The following is a 19,307-nucleotide window of genomic DNA, read 5'->3' as shown; positions in this document are numbered from 1 at the left end:
TTTTGGTAAATAGGTTTCAATTGTCTTGCTAGGCTAAAAGAGCTGTCTGATATTGCCAAGATGCAAGTTGATGCTTTGGAGAATCGCCAGCAATCCAGAGAGAAAGAAGTGGAATCGCTCAGAATGCAGATTTTGGATTTTCAGGTATGGTCTATCTCTGCTTAGAAGCATAACCGTTCACCCCTGTGACACAGATAATAAGCCCAATACCGTGTAAATGCTTAGCGAATGCATTTGATTATATATATATATATATTTTATCTTACTTGCTATTCAGGCACAATCAGATGAAAAAACACTTGTTGCAAAATTACATCAGCATATCGTGGCCCTTCAGGTTAGTGAAGCCACTGCTGTGGCCAAGTTAGAGGCTGCCATATCAAAACTTCAGAAGATGGAGGTGGCTAATATGCGCCTAGAGCAGAAACTGGATGATAAAGAGCAAGCATTGTACTATACACGACTTGAGGGGAGGAATAGAGCTAAGCATCTCCGCCAGACTGTACAGTCACTGCGACGACAATTCAGTGGTGCTTTGCCCCTGGCTCAGCAGGAGAAGTTCTCCAAAACTATGATTCAGCTTCAGAATGACAAACTTAAGACTATGGATGAGGTCCAGCTTGCTCAGCAGGAGCGCCGAAACGCAGAGAACAGAGCGCTGGAGCTGGAGACAAAGTTAAAAGGATTAGAAGAACTAATAGCCACATTGAAAGATACAAGAGGAGCACAGAAGGTTTGCGATATTACAACTTTAACTATATATTTGAGAATTGACTCTCAGTTCAGATAAAGTTTTGGGGTTTGTTTGATTTGATTTTTCATTTTTATTGCCTTGATTAGCCAAGAGGGAAAAGCAGCATCTGCTTATCAATGTCAATTGACAGAATGTCAATTTCCACTGTAAAAGTGTCAGTCCCCCCCCATTTGAATGTGTGTTGTATTCCATTAGTGCTTCATCACTCAGATTCTTTCGTATTCATATTTAATCACATGCACACATTCTTCATTTTGTTAATCTGGGCCAAAATGCAAAGAATTCATGAGATGCTTGCTTGTGCCTCTACCCATGCACCAAGGATTCTACGTGGTTATGTATTTTTTCCCAACCACCACTCCTTTCAACCAAATTCTCCTGATTTTTGAGAGAAACACCACAATGAGCTAGTTCATCTTTTTTTCTGCAGTAGTTTGGCATTATTTGGAATCAGTTTGGTCCTTAAATTGTTGTCAGATTTGGTCATTTGTGTATTGTCAGGTAATTGAATGGCATATGAAAATTGAAGAGCTTCGTCTTCAGGACCTTAAACTGAACCGCGAATTAGCCAAGAAAAAGGAAGAGATTAAATATTTGAACAATATCCTTTCTGAATACGAACGTACCATTAATAACCTGGAAGAAGAAATTGTACAGCAGAGCAAGGTACAGAAAAGCAAGTGGTGTTGCACTTTTGGTTTTTTAAAAAATTAATGTAACTTTAGAAATTCTGCAGAGAAAACTCCTACAAAAGTTTTGCTGCATGTAACGTGGAAAATGTTCCTGTATCTAGCATATATTTGTGCTGCTCTCAGAGGCTGTGTACAGTCCTTATTAAACCCCTTAAATCTTGTAGTTCCATGAGGAGCGGCAGTTGGCCTGGGAACAAAGAGAAGTAGAATTAGAACGTCAGCTCGACACTTATGACCGTCAGCAGAAGGACATAATTAGAACCGCCCAGAAGGTACCTGATTTCGTACTGATAAGTCCCATAACATGACAAGTGTCATTATTCCACCCGGCTGTTGTCTGGGGTTGTGGGTGGGGGTCTCCGCCTGCCTGCGCAAAACAACCCTTTCTGTTTCCTTCTCTGCAGTTTGATGAAGCTACAGGATCAGTTCCAGACCCCAGCTTGCCCCTTGCACATCAGCTTGAGCAAGCTCTAAGGAAAATACGAGAACACATCCGAACTATCCTGGAAGTGCAAGCCACCTGCAAATCCTTAGAAGAGGTGATTGGATTGTTCAGCTAACTGAATCATATGCTTTTAGTGATTTGTAGAGTAGAGATTTTGCCTCCGGCAGAGGAAGGTATCTTTAGTTACATTGCTCCTTCCTCTCACTCCAGAAAACCTTTTTTTTTTTTACCTTTTATTTATTAAATTTGTATGCCACCTTTCACCCAAGGATCACCCAGTGATTCACAGCGTAAAAATATAAGATGAGAACATAAAATTCATAATGGAACAAAAAGGAAAAAAAATCTGTATAATTTCTTCCACAAACCCATTTAAAAGGCCGCAGAATGTTACTCAGCCAAAGGCCTGGTTATAGAGAAACAGTTTGGCCTGGCAATTAAAGATATGTAATGAAGGCGCCAGGCTATCAGGTTGGGCTTTGACTCCACCTGGTGGTCAAAGGCAGGAACAATGTCTTGGGAAGCAGGTAGCTCCCAGAATGCACTTCAGTTGCTCCTGCCTTTGATTAAAACAGCTATACTGTGATGTTCTTTGTTGGTTGTCTAGTTCTGTTGACCTAAAAATGAATAATCTATTCTGGTCCTGCCCCCACCACTTGTTTTTCACAGCTCCCCACTTGCCTTTATTTCACCACTCTTTTCTCCATGTTGAAAAAAGAAGAAGAAATCCTCTCAATTATTTTTGTCGTTTTTGGTAACAGAGATTTATTTTATTACAGAAACTGAAAGAAAAAGAAGCTGCTTTGTGGAAAGCGGAGCAAAGTATCTTATCCAGAGACAGGATCATAAATGAACTGAGACTTCGATTGCCAGCATCATCAGAGAGAGAGAAAATAATAGCAGAGCTTGGACCAAAAGAGGAGGACTCTGCTGCCTCTCCTCGTGCTCTGAAAATTGCGCACCAGACAATTGCAAATATGCAAGCAAGATTAAATCAAAAAGAGGAAGTGTTGAAAAAGTACCAACACCTTTTGGCCAAAGCAAGAGAGGTATTTACAATACAAAATGCATGAGCTGTTATTGTAAACAGCCCTGGAAATTTTGAATTGAAGGGCTTTGTAGAATTTTTTTAATGAATGAATAAATGGAAAATGCTGGGTTACACAGGGCCATTTGAACTGGGCAGTGGTGGCACAGAGATGCCATTTGTGTGGATTGGTGTTTCCAACATGACTTGGGACTGCATTATTTTGAGTGCCATTCATGGGGGAAAGTCCTGAATACGTAGCATAAGGAAGTAAAGGAAGTTAAAAGCGACTTCTGTGTTTGGAAAACTTGAAGAGTATTGCCTTTTGTTGTGGACATCCTTTTCAGTTTCTTTAGTGTGATAAGATTAACTATTTGAAATTTTTGTAGAATAGAATGGACACAGAAACAAATATATATATTTTTGCACTATTTAGGAACAAGAGGAAATTGCAAAGAAACATGAAGACGACCTCAGAGTGCTACATCAAAAGTTAGATGTACATGCTGACAGTTCTTTTAACAAATTCAAGCAAACTGCATTAGTAAGTATAAGTTTTGTTCATGATTTATGCATTTGAGGATTTGGGGAATGAAGATAAGATGGGGACAGAATTGAAAAATTGTGATTTCTTATCCTTTTTGGCTTGGATCCAGCAAAGTTCAGATGTAAAGTACCGTATTTTTTGCTCTATAAGACGCACCAGACCACAAGACTAGTTTTTGGAGGAGAAAAACAAGAAAAAAAAATATTCTGAATCTCAGAAGCCAGAACAGCAAGAGGGATCGCTGCACAATGAAAGCAGCAATCCCTCTTTCTGTTCTGGCTTCTGGGATAGCTGCGCAGCGTGCATTCACTCCATAAGATGCACAAACATTTCCCCTTACTTTTTAGGAGGGAAAAAGTGAGTCTTATAGAGCAAAAAATACGGTAATTTGTGGAAGTTGTCTCTTTACAGCTGCCCACCCCACCGTCAAAACGCTGTCCCATGGGTTGGAGACAACCTTGGGATTTTTTTTTGTTTTTAAAGAGGAATACATATGAAGTGGGAAGTCAACAGAGATCACTGTCCCACCCATTGAGTGAGCTGAATCAATCAGAAGTCCTTGGGTTCCAGCCACTGAGTTCCATCAGGCTTCCACTGACTTTCTGCAGCCTTTGGGGCACCATTAGTGACGAATTGACATATAAAGCTCTTAAGGATCTGGGCCCCAAATTTGCAGTGATGACTTCATATCCTGTGACCGTGGCCCAATGTTTAAACCAACAAAGGTGCCTTTCTTATGATATCATCAGTGCCATAGTGTACTGCATTCCTGATGATAGAAAAGTAATAAAACACACACTGGTAATAAAAAGGATTTCTGGAAACCATTTTTAGGAATTTTTGTAAAATGCTATTTTTAGACAAGCTTCACAGCTTCACGGTTAGGGTTTCACAGCATGCGAATGAAAAACATGGTTATATTGCAAGAATCTACCAGGTAAATAAGGGCAAATGAGCCATACTGTACCTCAACTTAGTTAAGATGCAAATATATCATGCATCTTAGTTTATGCATTACATCCAGGATATGAGTTAAACAGTAATATCAAACAAACAATGGAATATTTATTTATTCATTAGATAACCTGTTTTGTTCCACAGGAGTTGGTGAAAAAGCCATCTTTAGCTGTCCCAGCAAATAAACATTTAATTCGTCTGGCAGAGATGGAGCAAACTGTAGCAGAACAGGACAATTCCCTTGCATCCCTTCTGAACAAATTAAAGAAAACATCGTCCGAATTGCAGAAGCAAAAGCAGATTACTTTGGCAAAAATCAAGGAATTTGATAACATCAGGGTCCAGTAAGTGTAGATTAGAATTATACTTCATTCTGTAAATGATCTGCTGAGATCTTGAGAGTCGTCATGTTTCATCAATCTTTAGAAAACCTTGGCTAAAATATATAATATAAATAATCATAGAGGTAAGCATTCAGCTTAAACATAGAGCTCATTTTCATTATATAAAAATAATAGGTTATTTTTGTTTTCAGGAGTACTTCATTATACACCTTTAGGCGCCAGGCAAAAATGTTCCTTTTTAACCAGGCCTTTGGTTGACCAGATCAACATCCCCTACCCTTTTAAAATGTGGCTCTTTGGCGGGGCGTATTATTGGGTTATTGCTTTTATTTTTATTTTATATACTGTGATCTTTTTATGTGAACCTCCCTGAGACCTCCAGGCATACGGCAGTATATATATTCTAATAATAATAATAATAATAATAATAATAATAATAATAATAGCAGCAGCAACAACACTATCTTTTAAAGGTATGTTGAAAAGATCAGTTCATTGGGCAGTATCCAACTAACAGTTCTTCTTGCACAAGCCCTTTTGGCTGAACTGTGGAGCTTCCTCTCCCACCAGGCCCCCCAACCTGCTCTGGGGGAACCCCAGAACATATTTATGGATTGCATGGGGAGAGGAGAGGGAGAATAAGTTTCATTGCTTGGGCTAGTGGAACTGCTTCGTTGGATACCACCCTTTGGTTTTTATAGGATTTCGTTAAAAGAATAAAATTGGTTGCAGTCCATAGCCTGTAGTCCTATTTCGTTCAGCTTCATTGCTCTGGAATAAGCATTATGTAGACAGTGTCCTTCCCTCCATAATTAACCTCCTGTTACTGGGGTTGTTATATAGTGTATTTTCCCCCAAATTAGATTTAGGTATACGTGACTGGATTGTAACTACTTGCCTTCAAATTACTGGAAGGTTTGACCAGTTGGAATCCATTCACTGGTCTCTGCAGTCTGTGCATCACAGAATCAATGTACAGTTGCGTGGAAAACCCATTACCTTCTAGATGTTGCTGGACAACAGTTCTCATTCTCCTTGGCCATTGGCTTCGCTGTATGGGGCTGATGGAAACGGGAGTCCCACAAGATCTGAATGGCCACAGTTTCCTAATTTCTGGGTCACATGCATTAGATTCAGCTTTGATAAACCCCCATTCTAACATGAAACTTAACAAGCAGACATCTGGCAGAACTCTCAGGATTTTTATGCGGTGGGTGGTGGCATGGACTACCCTGATGATTCTCCTCCCAAGCATATGTTTTGAACAGTAGATTTTTGAGCCACGAGGTGAAATAAAATGAGGACATTTGTTTGTTAATGAGCTATGAAGAAAATAAATGAGAGAACACAGCTGACTTTGCTTATCACAAAGACAGTTTGACAGTGTGTTGCTGCTCTAGGCTGCTGTTGGGAATAATGTATAATTATAATCGAAACGATGCAATCCTTCAGCCTAGTTAGTCCATCTGGAACTCGCTCAATTTTGCCAATGGATGTCATTATTATTTATTATTTTGCTCTGCTAGGCTTGAAGAGAAGCATGCATCTGAAGTGAAAAAATTGAAAGATGAAGTGGATGAGCTAAGAAGTTTGTTGTCACAGATGGAGAAAGAATTAATGAATGCAAAACTGGAGCTGGAGGCCCAAAGAGAAGCAAATAATAGAGCTCCAACAACTACAATGAAAAATCTAGTGGAACGGCTGAAGAATCAGCTAGCCTTAAAAGAGAAACAGCAGAAGGTAAGCGTGGAAACTAGTAATTGGGTGTAAACCAGCTCATTTTCTCTAACAAAACAGAATTATTTCACCTTTTTTATTGTGAGCCTCTCTGCAGGGACCTACTCATTTTTCTTACATACAGTGTCTAGTATATTTTAGACATATTTGTGAAATAAGAACAATAAAGAATTAATTGAGGGAACATTGGCTTGAATTCTATAACTTTTTGAATGTCGTGGACTCAACTTCACTCCAAACACTTAACCAGTTGCTGGATAGCACAGGAGGGGAGAATGCTTTTGTGCTTAAATCCTGCTTGTGGTTTTCCTACTGTGAGAACAGGATGCTGAAAAATTATTATTATTATTATTATTTGTAAACCCCCCCGCCATCTGACTGGGTTACCCCAACTAGATGGGCCACTGGTCTGAACCAGCATGGCTCTGCTTACTGCCTTATGTTAACTGCCACCAGAAATGATGGCAATATATTAAGCAGAGAGCTTGTTGAATATTAGGCTACTTTATTATTTAAACTTAATATTAACTCTATGTACTGTTAACCTTTTCCCTCTATATGTCATAGACATATATCTTATTCCTGTTTTTTTATCCCTGTTGGGTTTTTTTTTAATTGCTTGCTTTCTTTAGTTGTCCAGCAAAGCACATAGGCATATAACTGCAAATTTTTGACCTCGATGTTAAAAGGATTTGTGTTTATTGTTTTTCATCAAATTTAATCATTTTTAAGATTGATAAATATTTTTCAGGCTTTGAGTAAAGCACTTCTGGAGCTCCGAGCAGAAATGACAACTGCTGCAGAACAACAGATTATTTCTGTAGCATCACAAAAAGAGGCACACATGAACGTTCAACAGATCGTTGACAAGCAAACAAAGGAACTGAGGGTGAGCAGGAAGTGAAGTCTTACCTATATTGGCCTGATGTGAAAGCAGAACACCAGAGCGGATAGATGTCACTGTGAGCATTACAGACACCAATACGCTGCTGTATCTTCCAGTCCTCAAATAGTACTTTTGAGTGTTAAAAGCCCCATGATGCACTTTCCCAGACACTGCTACTTAGCAGTTTCTGTTAATTTCACCACATTGTGTGTGGGCCTCCTGCATAAAATTGAATGAAACGGTGTTCCATATTACTGTGATCAAGGTACACTGATAATGTGTCTGTAATCGTAGTCTATTCCACAAAAAAACAGACTTGTGCTTCCTCGAAACCTGGCACATGGATTGCAAGATGTATGGGATACTACCCATGGTTTTGCATGGTTTCTTCCCTAGAAGAACAATAAATGGATACATCATAATACTTTATTGGTGTTTAGAAAAAGTGGCTGAATTTAGGTTTGCAGTTCAGCAATTACTTACTATGTGGTAATAGGGCTGCTATGTGATGAACCAAGTCCTTTTGCGTACATATATTCCTGGATTGTACCTCTAGCATTTCCACTAAAATTATTTCAGTTAGTAACTTTCCAAAAGACAGGTGCTGCCTAGAAGAATTGATCATAGTGGGCTTGATGCACCAACGGCCCCAGCTTTTGATGTTGAATCCAGCAGCATAGAGTCTTAATGCAACAGTGTATTTGGTGTGGTTAAGAAAAAAAGGATCTCTCCTTTTAGCTTTTTTTTGGTCAAAAATGTACAGGGTCAGGGTTTTTAGAACTGTGTTTTTAGTAGGTGATATCTAAGATTAGTCACGTTCAGAGTAGACAAATAGAGATTGTATGTTGACTTGTATGTTGTTTTCAGTGGATCCATTCTGGGTTTACCGTATTTTTCGTCCTATAGGGCGCACCGGCCCATAGGACGCACTTCGGGGTTTTTTTTGGGGGGGGAATGAATAAAAAAAAATTATTCCCCCCACCGCGGCTGCCGCCCTAAGCCTTGCGCACACCTGCCCGAAGCACGGGGCACCCTCCGGAGGGCTCCTGTGCTTCGGGCGACAGGCTGCCGCCCCAAGCCTCGCGCGCTCGGCGGGACCTCCTGCCGGGCGCGCAAGGCTTGCGGACACTCGCCGGGGCTGCAGGCTGCTGCCTGCAAGCCTTGTGAGCCCGTGGGAACTCCCGCCGGGCTTGCAAGGCTTGCGGATAGCTTCCTGAAGCCTGGAGAGCAAGAGGGGTTGGTGCGCACCGATGCCTCTCGCTCTCCAGGCTTCAGCGAAAGCCTGCATTCGCCCCATAGGACGCACACACATTTCCCCTTCATTTTTGGAGGGGAAAAAGTGCATCCTATGGGGTGAAAAATACGGTAATTGACCATGATATCACCCAATATTAGCAAATGTTTATTGTCTGACATGGCATGCATTATCATTTGTTTCTTTGTTCATTTTGTTGGCAGTCTGGAAATAATATATCATAAAAAAATATTTTCTTAGATTCAGTTAGAAGATTTAAATGACCAACTTTCAAAACTTAAAGATGCCCTCAAACTAAGCAAAAATAAAGAGAATTCATTACTAGATGAGGTGGATGATTTAAATCATGAGCTTCAGAAAAAAGTTAAAGCCCACACTAAATTTCTAAGGGAGAGAGAAGAGATGGAAAAAGAAAATGAAGAACTGAAAAAGCGGATTAAAAGGCTAACCAATGCAATTCAGGTAAATATATTTTGAATTATAAAACAAAGAACATTGTTTTGGTAGTATACAAATAAATTGCATATTTCTTGAGTCACTAGTTGACTGGTTTTGCACTGCAGCAAATCATCTGAACGTTGTTTCGGTCCTAATTGAGAATTTTGTACATTGCATATATATTTATCTGAGTTTGCAATATATAAATGAATTGAATAAATAAAAACCTGGCAACTATGATTAAGTGCAAATCAGCCAGCTTATCTATGTATCTGTGCTTGTGTTTGATTTAAATCTTAATTATAATCTTATTTATATACTTGAAGCATTAAACTTGGTTATTTGAATGAAGAATATTTGCATGTGTAGAAGGCTTGCATTTTCCCTTAATGTGTATATGTGTGTATGTGTGTGTAATATATAGAATCATTCCTTAGAGCCAGTGCTTCTCTAATTAAGAGCATAATCCAGAAAAGACAGCCACTGTGTATTTTGCATTATTTCAATGGAGTTTGCATATCGCATCTGGTTGTGCAGTAGTGATACCTGCTAAAATGCTCCCAATGTCCACAGTCATGATGCATGGCAATTAAAGTTAGTTTAATCTTTTCCCAATTTTTCAGGGAAAAGCTGATGACCAAAGCCTGATAGAGGAACTTCAAAGAAAAATTAAGAAGTTGGAAAGTGAACTAGGAAAGAAGAGTGATGAGTCAGAAATGAAAACCCCGAGAGAGGACAAGGTATGAGAGATGCACGACTAAAATAGCTTACATAATTTCTCACTGTCATGTTGGGGTGTGTGTTTTTTTTTTGGGGGGGGGGTTGCATTATAATGACTCCTTTGCTTTGTTATGAATGCAATACTTTGTGGGCAGGGTTGGGTTAAAGTTTTGTTTTAGCACAGGGGTCAGCAACCTTTTTCAGCCATGGGCCGGTCCACCATCCCTCAGCCCATGTGGTGGGCCAGACTATATTTTTTTTTGGGGGGGGGGATAGTGAACAAATTCCTATTCCCCACAAATAACCCAGAAATGCATTTTAAATAAAAGGACACTTTCTACTCATGTAAAAACACGCTGATTCCCGGACTGTCTATGGGCCGGATTGAGAAGGCGATTGGGCTGCATCCGGCCCATGGGCCTTAGGTTGCCTATCTGTTTTAGATCATTGTTAATGCTATGTGTGATGTGTTTTATACTGTTTTGATATTGCAAGGCTTCTTGGGTAGGCTGTGCCCCCAAAGGCAGAATGCAAATGAATGAATAAATGAATGGTCAGACAGCATGATTGGTCCTGTCGATTGGTCGATTCCACAGTGAAGAGGATAGAAAAAGCAACACATCAAACATTTATCCGTGCATTTATTAAAGAAAAATAAGCAGACTTGAATATGGATGTTTTCACTCTTTAGAAATAAAATTGGAGTACTTTACATTTTTGTTTTTGGTCATTTTGCAGAGCTCTAAGGAAGAATTAATTAGATGGGAGGAAAGTAAGAAATGGCAGATGAAAATGGAAGGAATGAGGAACAAACTGAAAGAAAAGGAGAAGGAAGTAGAGTCCTTAGCCAAACAGTTAAACACAGTAAAGGAACTCTTTTCAAAGTAAGCTTACTTTAATTAACAAAACTCACAGCAATATGACATACCACTATTTATTGCACAAGCACATGGTGCTATAGTAGTGTATTGTATGTCTATAAGGCTGCAGACCTCACTTTGTCAAATGTAGTCCACTGGCACAGTTTTCTAGATCTCCTAATTGTAGGTACTCCTGGAAAAAAACTTCCTCAAGTAGGGCTGCAATCCTGTACACATTTCCTGAGAGGGAATCTCATTCAACTGAGTAGGAATGATTTCTGAGTAGGCATGCATCAGATTAAGCAGACCAATTAATCTTCAAATGCTATTTTGTATGGAAGCAAATGTACCATTATATTAATGAAAATCCATTAAATACTACAGGGCGGATAAAGAAAAAATTACTTTGCAGAAGAAACTCAAGAACTGTGGTGTTACTGTTGATCAGGTTGTAGGAGTACGAGCCTCTGAATCAGAGAGAGAGCTGGAAGAGCTACGAAAACGAAATATAGATTTGGAGAATGAGATTATTCACCTGAAGTAAGAAATACTACAAAAAAAAGTGTGCTCTGTTTTTTGTGGTCTTTTCTAAATAGGCACTTTTGATTTATTATATTCAGTACATTTCAAGAGAGCAATGTTCCTGGAAGCTGAACATTTTAACCATTTTGAGGAATTAATACAAGCATGGCATTAAAAAATTAAATTAGTTAGTTTTAATGTACACACTATGCTGGATACTTGTTTGTTTTAACCATGGTTTTGTTCAAGAAGCAGATAGGCAAACAAGCCACAGCTTATTTTTCTAAAGCTTAGTTTGCTTTCTAGTTGTTCTTGCCTCATGACTGTAGCTTGGTGAGTGGTTGGGGTGAGTTGGCTCAACAAACCATGGTCAAGCACAGCTTTGGGGTTTGGGCGTTACTCCAAATCATTGTAACCCAATAACCAATTGTGGCTTCACAAGACGGTTTGTTGGCAGAAACAAATATGGGTAAAGTAGTAAGCTGGGTTCAGATTTTCAGAAAAACCATACTTTAGCTAAACAGCTATGGGTTAGCTTTATGTACAAATTAGGCTACTCTTGATATTTTAGAAAGGAATGCTGCTTTTTCACAAACAGGTATTTCTTAAAAGAGGATTAAAGTTTTCTGTGGCACCCTCTTATTAACAAGTTCAGTGCAGAAATATGTATTTTTAGGAGTTCTGATGAAATGATTAATCGTGGTTAATTGAAAATGGAAGTGAAACCTTCTGTTCAATTGTTCATGGTCATGTTGGAGGAGGAGAGGGGAATGGGTGGTGTACAAGTCCGAGAGTTATGCATGTAAAACTAAAGCATAGTTTAGCATTGCATCTGAACCAGATCAATAGATGTGTGGAGAAAGACTCTCCTCCCTGAAAGAGAGGGGAGTGGTTGTGGACGGGAGCCCGAACACCGCTCCTAGCAGGGGGCATTGCCCCCTGCCTCCAGCTCACCTGGCTGGCGCTCACGCCCCCCCCCCCCCCGGAGGCCGCCCAACCAGGTGCCATGGGGGGGGCGTGTCCAGCAGCCTTTATGCTGCAGTGCCAGCCTCTCCCCGGCCTCATTTCTCTGTCGTTCTGTGCGAGTCACCCACCCTCCACTCCCTTTGAGTTAGGGCTTAGGTCATTGGCCTTGCTATGGACCTTAGGTTGGTCGCCCCGGTTGCCCGGGGGGCCTGGTAGGAGTTTTTCCATTTGGCATTAGGCTTTTTGGTTTTTTCGCCTACCTCGTAGCAATCGTCACAACTTTCTGGTGGTATTGGTGGGTAGGTTAGGCATTGGATTCATGTGTTGTGATGTGTCGAAGTGCTAGGTGTGGCCATCGCCTATGCCTTCAATTTATAGGGGTATTCCGGTAAAGGAATCTGGCGGTCGTGTATTCCGTCCGAAGCCTGCTTGGCGGGAGGCCATGGCACGACCCTCGGTGACATCAGGGGTGAGCCTATAGTTGGATTAGCATCAACAGGTGTTGACCCCCTGGTGAATAAACCCACTTGTTTCGCGATCCAATGCCTAAGCCAATACCTTTTCATTGCTGTAATCAATAAAGTTGTGGCCTTTTCTAGCCCATTAACCTTATATCAAGTGTCCCTGTGTCTTCATTTCACTTCGCGGGGGTCGGGTCCTCGAACCACAAATATACTTTATGTAATGCTGTAGGATAGCATGTGCATTATAGGAAAGCTGCTGCATATCTAATGCTACTCATCTTTACCCATGTTTAAGTAGAATAATTATAAAAATGTAAATCGTATGTCAAGTCATGCACTGGTTCTGCAATCTCACATGCTTTTTATGCAGGACACAGTATGCTGTCCCTCGAGATTCTGTTGTAGAAGATTTACACTTAAAAAACAGATACCTACAAGAAAAGCTTCTTGTATTGGAGAAACAGCTTTCCAGAGACACTTTTTCAAGACCTTCGGTAGGTTAATCTATTCTTATTACTTGAATTATGCAACCGTGTGTGTGTGTGTGTTTACATTCAACTTGTAGCCTTCATTGTGTAAGCTGTCTTGTTTCTGTTCTTTATCTCAGCTGATGAGAATTTTAATGCCTGTGCAAGTGCTGCAGAAACCGGGTGTAATTCTGAACATCAATGGGTCTGTACCTGGTTGTTTTGTAATGACAGCGTTGTACTAACATTAGGAGAACCTTCAGATTTTATATTGCAAGGACTGAAGTGAGAAGATTGAAGCATCAATGCCTGTCTTGAGGGGTGATGAGAAAGCATATAAGGTCCTGTAATGGGGGAAGAATTACTGCCTGAGCAGGCTTAGATAAAAAGGGAATTTCAATTCCATCTCCACTAGAGAGATACACTGAACTTAGTAACATCTGAATACCCCCCCTTAAAGGTTTGAACTTAGTGGAAGTGAAAAATGCAAATTCAGAGTAAGGCACATTTTAGAAAAAGGATATAAAATCAGTGTCAGTGTATCCTTATGTTATGATGCAAGCACATATTGTGCAGTTTTAACCTTGCTATTTCAAGAACTAGAAAAGGGGTTGGACCCAACTCGCATCTTAAGTAAGGTTAAAATTTGGGGGGCTTTTAAGTTCAAAAACAAGGCTAAAGAGAGTATGATACTGATTTTTAAAACTTGTTAGTGTTATGGAAAAAATTATGAAAATTTTATCTTCCTTCTTAATGTTATAATTCAGGGTTGCACTGTTAAATTGCTGGTGTGGCAGTGCATTCAAGAAAGACAAAAGAAAATACTTCTTCAAACAACTTATGGTCTGCTTATAATAGTCATTACTGCAATACAGTGATAATTGCTAGCTTGGATAACTTAAAAAAAAATAGACAAACTCAAAGGTCTGTTTAGTGGCTCTTTTGTTACGACTAAATGGAACCTTCAATCTTCAGAGGCAGTCTGCATCTCAGAGTATTAGATGCAGGGACAAACAGTGAAGTACCTACCAGGAGCATCTGACTGGTTAAAAACAGAATGTTGAACTAGATGGGTCACAAAGTTCTGTTAGATTTAAGGACAGGAAAAGAAATTCCCTTTTTTATTTGAATATGGCAGCTTAGTTTAGAGACAAGTGGAAGCAGAGGATGAATTAAGCTTTAGAGAACTGAAACCAGATAAAATTGATGTACTGAACGAGTCCACATCATCCTGATTTGCATCTTGTTTCTTGTTGCAGTTAAGCTATATTCTGATTAAGTTACATTAATGTGAATAGGTGTCATCCTTCCTTTACTATCTACTACCTTTTTTATGCAACATTACCTTTCTCTGTATCAGAGCTCTCCATGTGAGACAGCTGCATTGGCTAATACTTCTCTTACTACTAACAAATTCACTAAGCATAAACATCTGAAATATCTGCCTAAGAGGACTCTGTTGGGCAACACCAAGTCAAGACACCAAGCTTTTGATGATATGACTAACACAGATGGCGATGGGAACAATGAGGGGACACATATTACAGACGAATCCCATCAGACTGCTAAAGGTGTTGCTGTCAATGGAATTCCAGAACAGCACTTTGAAAATGGGGGAAATCGAGTGGATTTAGAGGCAGCATCAGAAGGTAAAAAGAGCAGCTCTCCAAAAACGAGTTCCATTGAAGAGAATGCAGAACAGAAAAATTCTTCTGCTGAAGAGAAAATTGACCAAGAATGTGAAATAACCAAAGGAGAAACAGAAGAAACTTGCAAGCATTCTAGTGACAGCGGTAGTGGTGATGAAGATGAAGGTGATGAAGGTGAACAAGAAAAAGCAATAGAGCATGAATCTTGTCCTGACGGAAAGAGCTCCATTCAGCCTAACTTGGAGGAAGCTGCTAATCAGCCCAGCGATTCTGATACAGAAATTGAAAAAAATAATGATGAGCTCATGGTAGAAGATGCCCGTGAGAGCTATCAAAGTGAGCAAGAGAGAGCTGACCTGATTCCAGAGTTTTGTGAAGTTCCTCAGGTTTGCCAAAAACAAGAACTCCCTGTTTTTCCCCTTTACCAATCCTTTGTGTAGCTGATCCTGCTTGAAGTCTGTCATGTAGTGTGACCAGAAACCCCATCATTTCCTAGTTTAACCTACAGCACCATCATAGTAACTGTCCACACCTGAGGCTTTTTGCTCTAGAATACAAGTGCATAGGATGAAATAGGCTGCCACAACATCCAGGATGGTGAATGAAATGTAAAAAATTGTACTAAAATATGAGCTTGTACTTCTACAACAGAAACATTCCAGCATATATCCTGAGCGTTGTTTATGGTTCATTGTTGCTGTTGCTTGTTCAAGCCCTATATGTTCAGTCATAGAATTGTAGAGTTGGATTAGTCACTGGGAGGGAAGTCGGAAGGGGCCCAAACAGCTAGCCTTGATATCTCTGCTGCATCCCTGCCACCTGCCTTACCACCTTCCATGTGTTGCATGTGCACCCAAATAGGGCTTGAATTTGTTTGTTATTTGTGCATATAATACTACAAGTAGTTATTAGCCACCATGAGCAGCACATTAGCATACAGTTCTGTGCATAGTGGCTAGCTGTACAAAGTAGATAATATTTTCATAACAGAACCATGGCAGGTGTTGCAGTGAGTTGAGCTCAAATCAAATATTACTGTTAAATTCTGGTTGAATTCAGTGGAACAGTACTCACGGAATTATCGAGTGAATAGGACCCAGGATTCACTACTATAATGCATATGTGTATGTGTATAATGCGCATGTGTATGTGACAGCTGCTGTTAGTTCTGCTTACTGGGACTGTTCTTGGAAATGGGCTTCTAGCCTATTTCAAAACACAATTCAAACTGCTAGTCCCTTTAAAGCCTTAGCAGTGAGCAACATTTCTTTTTGACAAGTGTTGTATCAGACGCCATATATCAGTGACAAACCCAAAGACAAAAAGAGCAATGCAATTGTAACATTCTGGTAAATGCCTGATCTGTTTATAGATAAACTGATCAGGCGTTTACCAGAATGTTACAATTGCATTGCTATTTGTCAAGTGAAACAATGCAAATATTCAGCATTTTGATACTAATCTTTCTCCTTTTCTGCTTGCTAAGACATCAGGATTAGGATCAGACGATCAATATCAAAAAGAACAAGAGCTTCAAAAGGAGAACCTAATGCTATCATCTGAAAATATGGAATTACGATTCCAGCTGGAACAGGCCAACAAAGACTTGCCAAGATTAAAGGTATATTTTTAACATGCAGTGTGTTGACTGGTGCCACGGAATGCCAATATATACTTTGGGGTTCATGAGTCCTTTCATTATGAATCATTTATATGATAAGTCACATATATAACCTTCATTTACCCCAAACAGAAAAATTCATTAGATAATAATGGTTCTGATCAATTATTTTCAGTGTAAACTGCATAATTTTTAGAGTATAGTTTTCAGCTGGGTAAAACTATTTTATTCTCTTTAGAACCAAGTAGCTGATTTAAGGGAAATGTGTGAGCTCCTGAAACGAGAGAAGGCAGAAGCTGAGCGGAAGCTAGGCAATGTCAGAGGGGTATGTATTAAACATTGTGGAGCTTAAATTTTAAGAACAAGTGTAAACCAAATATTTTGTTTCCTTTTTCCTAAATCATACTTATTTCATAGCTATTAACTATTCACACAAAAACAATATGAAATGTTTAACTTTGGGAGTCACATACGCCTCTGCTTCAAAGAATGCGGAGTCCCAGGATTAAAGTCAGCTATCTTAGAGAACAAAATGCCACTGTGGCAACTGAAAGGGAAATTTCCAAGTGAGTTAAAAGGGAATGCAATTATCTGCACTTTTCTGGGCATGTGACTCTGGATGGATGAGTTTCAGGGCTAGAACTTTCGAGCCAAGTGTTGAGTTGTCTTGATTGCATTAAGATTATAGGGAACGTTTGGCTTTTGCATGACCAAGTTTATCATCCATAGAAAGATAGATAGAGGTGGTCCTGCAAAAACACAATTCCGGCTTGCCAACCCTTGATAACTAATGTTTCAGAAAAAGCTAAAGATTCTGTGAGAACTAAATGAAAATGAACTGGTGCTGTCTAATAACTGGAGTTCTTTGACATGAAAATGACAAATATTTCTTTGTTGTATAGTCTGGAAGAAGTGGGAAAACTATTCCAGAATTAGAGAAAACAATTGGTTTGATGAAAAAGGTTGTGGAGAGAGTTCAGAGAGAAAACGAAGAGCTTAAGAAAGCACCTGGAGTAGTCTCCAATGAAAAACTGGCCAGCCTTGAACAAGAAAATGAATGTTTAAAGGTAACATATTCCCTTTTCAAAGCAGTATGATTTCATTCTTTAATATAAAAATTTAATGTATGTAAGAACCATGTCAGCACTTTCAATGTATGCATGGAAAGCTCAGTGTAGGATTCTATTTTAAACTTATTGGTGATTTTTAAAGAATTACACACAGCTGTCTATAAATTGGTGTGGTTTTTTCCCTATACTTAAATGGGCACGGTGCTTTTTTCCAGTTTGTAGCAATATCAACGTGACAGATAACCAATACTCTTTTTTATTTATTTCCGAATTAAGACTGAAATGGAAAAACTAAAAGTTCACCTTGGAGGGGAATTGAGTATGCGCTATGAACTGAAAACTAAAGGCACAGAAAAGATAATTGCTGAAAATGAGAGAATCCGGAAGGAGCTGAAAAAGGTACATCTGTGAAAACGTTGATATCATGAAGTATTCTTATTATCTTTCAGTTCTTCTCTCAAAACACAAAGGTCTTCTAGCTTAGAATATCTAATATAGCTTTTTTTAAATTCCTTGTTACAATGGATCCTTTGGGGCATAAAAACCCTGGCATGTTAAAGCATAGTATATAGCAAGTAGGAATTAATACTCTCCTTTTGCCCTTCCCTTGCACAACAGCTTCAACACTTCTGTTTCATTCAGAGCAGGGTTCATTACATCTGAAACAAGCTAATATGTTTTTGTATTTACTAATCAGGAATGAAAGATGGTTTCTGAGATCTAGGTTTGTAAGCATGTATTAAAACAGTTTCTCATTTTGGATATAATGAACAACTCGTTTGAACTGAACGGTGCTTAAACTGACATAAGGTGTACTCGTACCCTGTCTTGAAAAATTCCATCTGAACCATTTCAATGCATGCAATATCTCGGGGGGGGGGGTTTGTTGGTCACTAGGAAGCAGAGAATTCAGAGAAGCTACGAATTGCAAAGAATAATCTTGAGATAATAAATGAGAAATTGACTGCAGAACTGGAAGAGACCATAAGGAAGTTAAGCTTGGCAGAAAGCAGAAACCTGCAGCTTGAGGGAGCTGATGGCAAGGGTGGGAAATCCATTGTGATAACAAGGTAAGAACTTGAAGATTAATTGAATAGCTTTGCTTGTCTATTTTCCTCATTATTGCCAATAAACGAGACTTATTTTCAGAAGTAATAAAAAAAAATGTACATATCCAGTATATGATCCTGAGTCATGTATACAGTATACTTATTTAGTCAGTCATACATAATCGAGTTAGGAAAGTGTATGAAATGCTGTTTGGGACAGTTGCTGACTGTTGTTAGACTATTGTGAATAATATAGTGTGCAATAGGAGTGAGTTGATTTCAGGTTGGTTTTATTTTTATTAAGAGTCTCTGTGGTCCATTCACACGTTACACATTTGTTAAAAGAGGACATACTTTGGGACTTTTTGATAGTTAAATTATCCTTAATTTGCACTCCAGTTAAAGAATATAATAAATGCCTTGGCTATATCAAACCAGGCTCTGCCTAGTCCAGGATACTTTGCAAGATTCCCAGCAACTAACAGGTATCAAGTGGTCCATAGAAAATGGTGTGCTCATGAATACTCACCATCATAGAGATTTCTTCTCATATTGTAGGTATTTTCTTTGAACTTTGAGCAACAATGTTGGAAAGAGGGAAAGTATCCTTTTTTTAAAAAAGCCACCATCACCAAATTGATAAAGCATCATACCGGTTTCATATTTACTGAAGAGAAATGGCTAAAAAATTGTCCACCCTCCTTATTTATATCTTCTCCCACTTGTGAATTTCATTAGTTGGATGTTTCTGCTTTGTATATTAATGGAAAAATAAATGCAAGTTGCACAAGTTCCTTAATGCAAAATTTGTAAAGTGTGGTGCCTTAATATAATTTG

At 39.1% G+C, this 19,307-nt stretch overlaps 1 protein-coding gene across 1 annotated transcript in view; it reads left to right on the top strand.

Moving 5' to 3' along the window:
- Positions 1-19,307, top strand: part of CEP290 (centrosomal protein 290) — a 51,961-nt gene that overhangs the window by 28,126 nt on the left and 4,528 nt on the right. The window contains exons 32-51 of the mRNA XM_082240931.1: positions 33-144; positions 278-733; positions 1,256-1,420; positions 1,611-1,718; positions 1,851-1,985; positions 2,671-2,940; positions 3,355-3,462; positions 4,567-4,766; positions 6,293-6,506; positions 7,255-7,392; positions 8,885-9,106; positions 9,706-9,822; positions 10,541-10,686; positions 11,047-11,202; positions 12,985-13,108; positions 16,217-16,351; positions 16,590-16,676; positions 17,254-17,418; positions 17,698-17,820; positions 18,319-18,491. Coding sequence (XP_082097057.1) covers positions 33-144; positions 278-733; positions 1,256-1,420; positions 1,611-1,718; positions 1,851-1,985; positions 2,671-2,940; positions 3,355-3,462; positions 4,567-4,766; positions 6,293-6,506; positions 7,255-7,392; positions 8,885-9,106; positions 9,706-9,822; positions 10,541-10,686; positions 11,047-11,202; positions 12,985-13,108; positions 16,217-16,351; positions 16,590-16,676; positions 17,254-17,418; positions 17,698-17,820; positions 18,319-18,491 — 3,354 coding nt within the window. The remainder of the gene's footprint in view (positions 1-32; positions 145-277; positions 734-1,255; positions 1,421-1,610; positions 1,719-1,850; positions 1,986-2,670; positions 2,941-3,354; positions 3,463-4,566; positions 4,767-6,292; positions 6,507-7,254; positions 7,393-8,884; positions 9,107-9,705; positions 9,823-10,540; positions 10,687-11,046; positions 11,203-12,984; positions 13,109-16,216; positions 16,352-16,589; positions 16,677-17,253; positions 17,419-17,697; positions 17,821-18,318; positions 18,492-19,307) is intronic.

The sequence above is a fragment of the Podarcis vaucheri genome (assembly GCF_965113315.1).
Source record: "Podarcis vaucheri genome assembly, chromosome: 10".
Lineage (NCBI taxonomy): Eukaryota > Metazoa > Chordata > Lepidosauria > Squamata > Lacertidae > Podarcis > Podarcis vaucheri.
The sequence above is the reverse complement of the archived record's forward strand: the minus strand, read 5'-3'. Positions and strand labels throughout refer to the sequence as shown.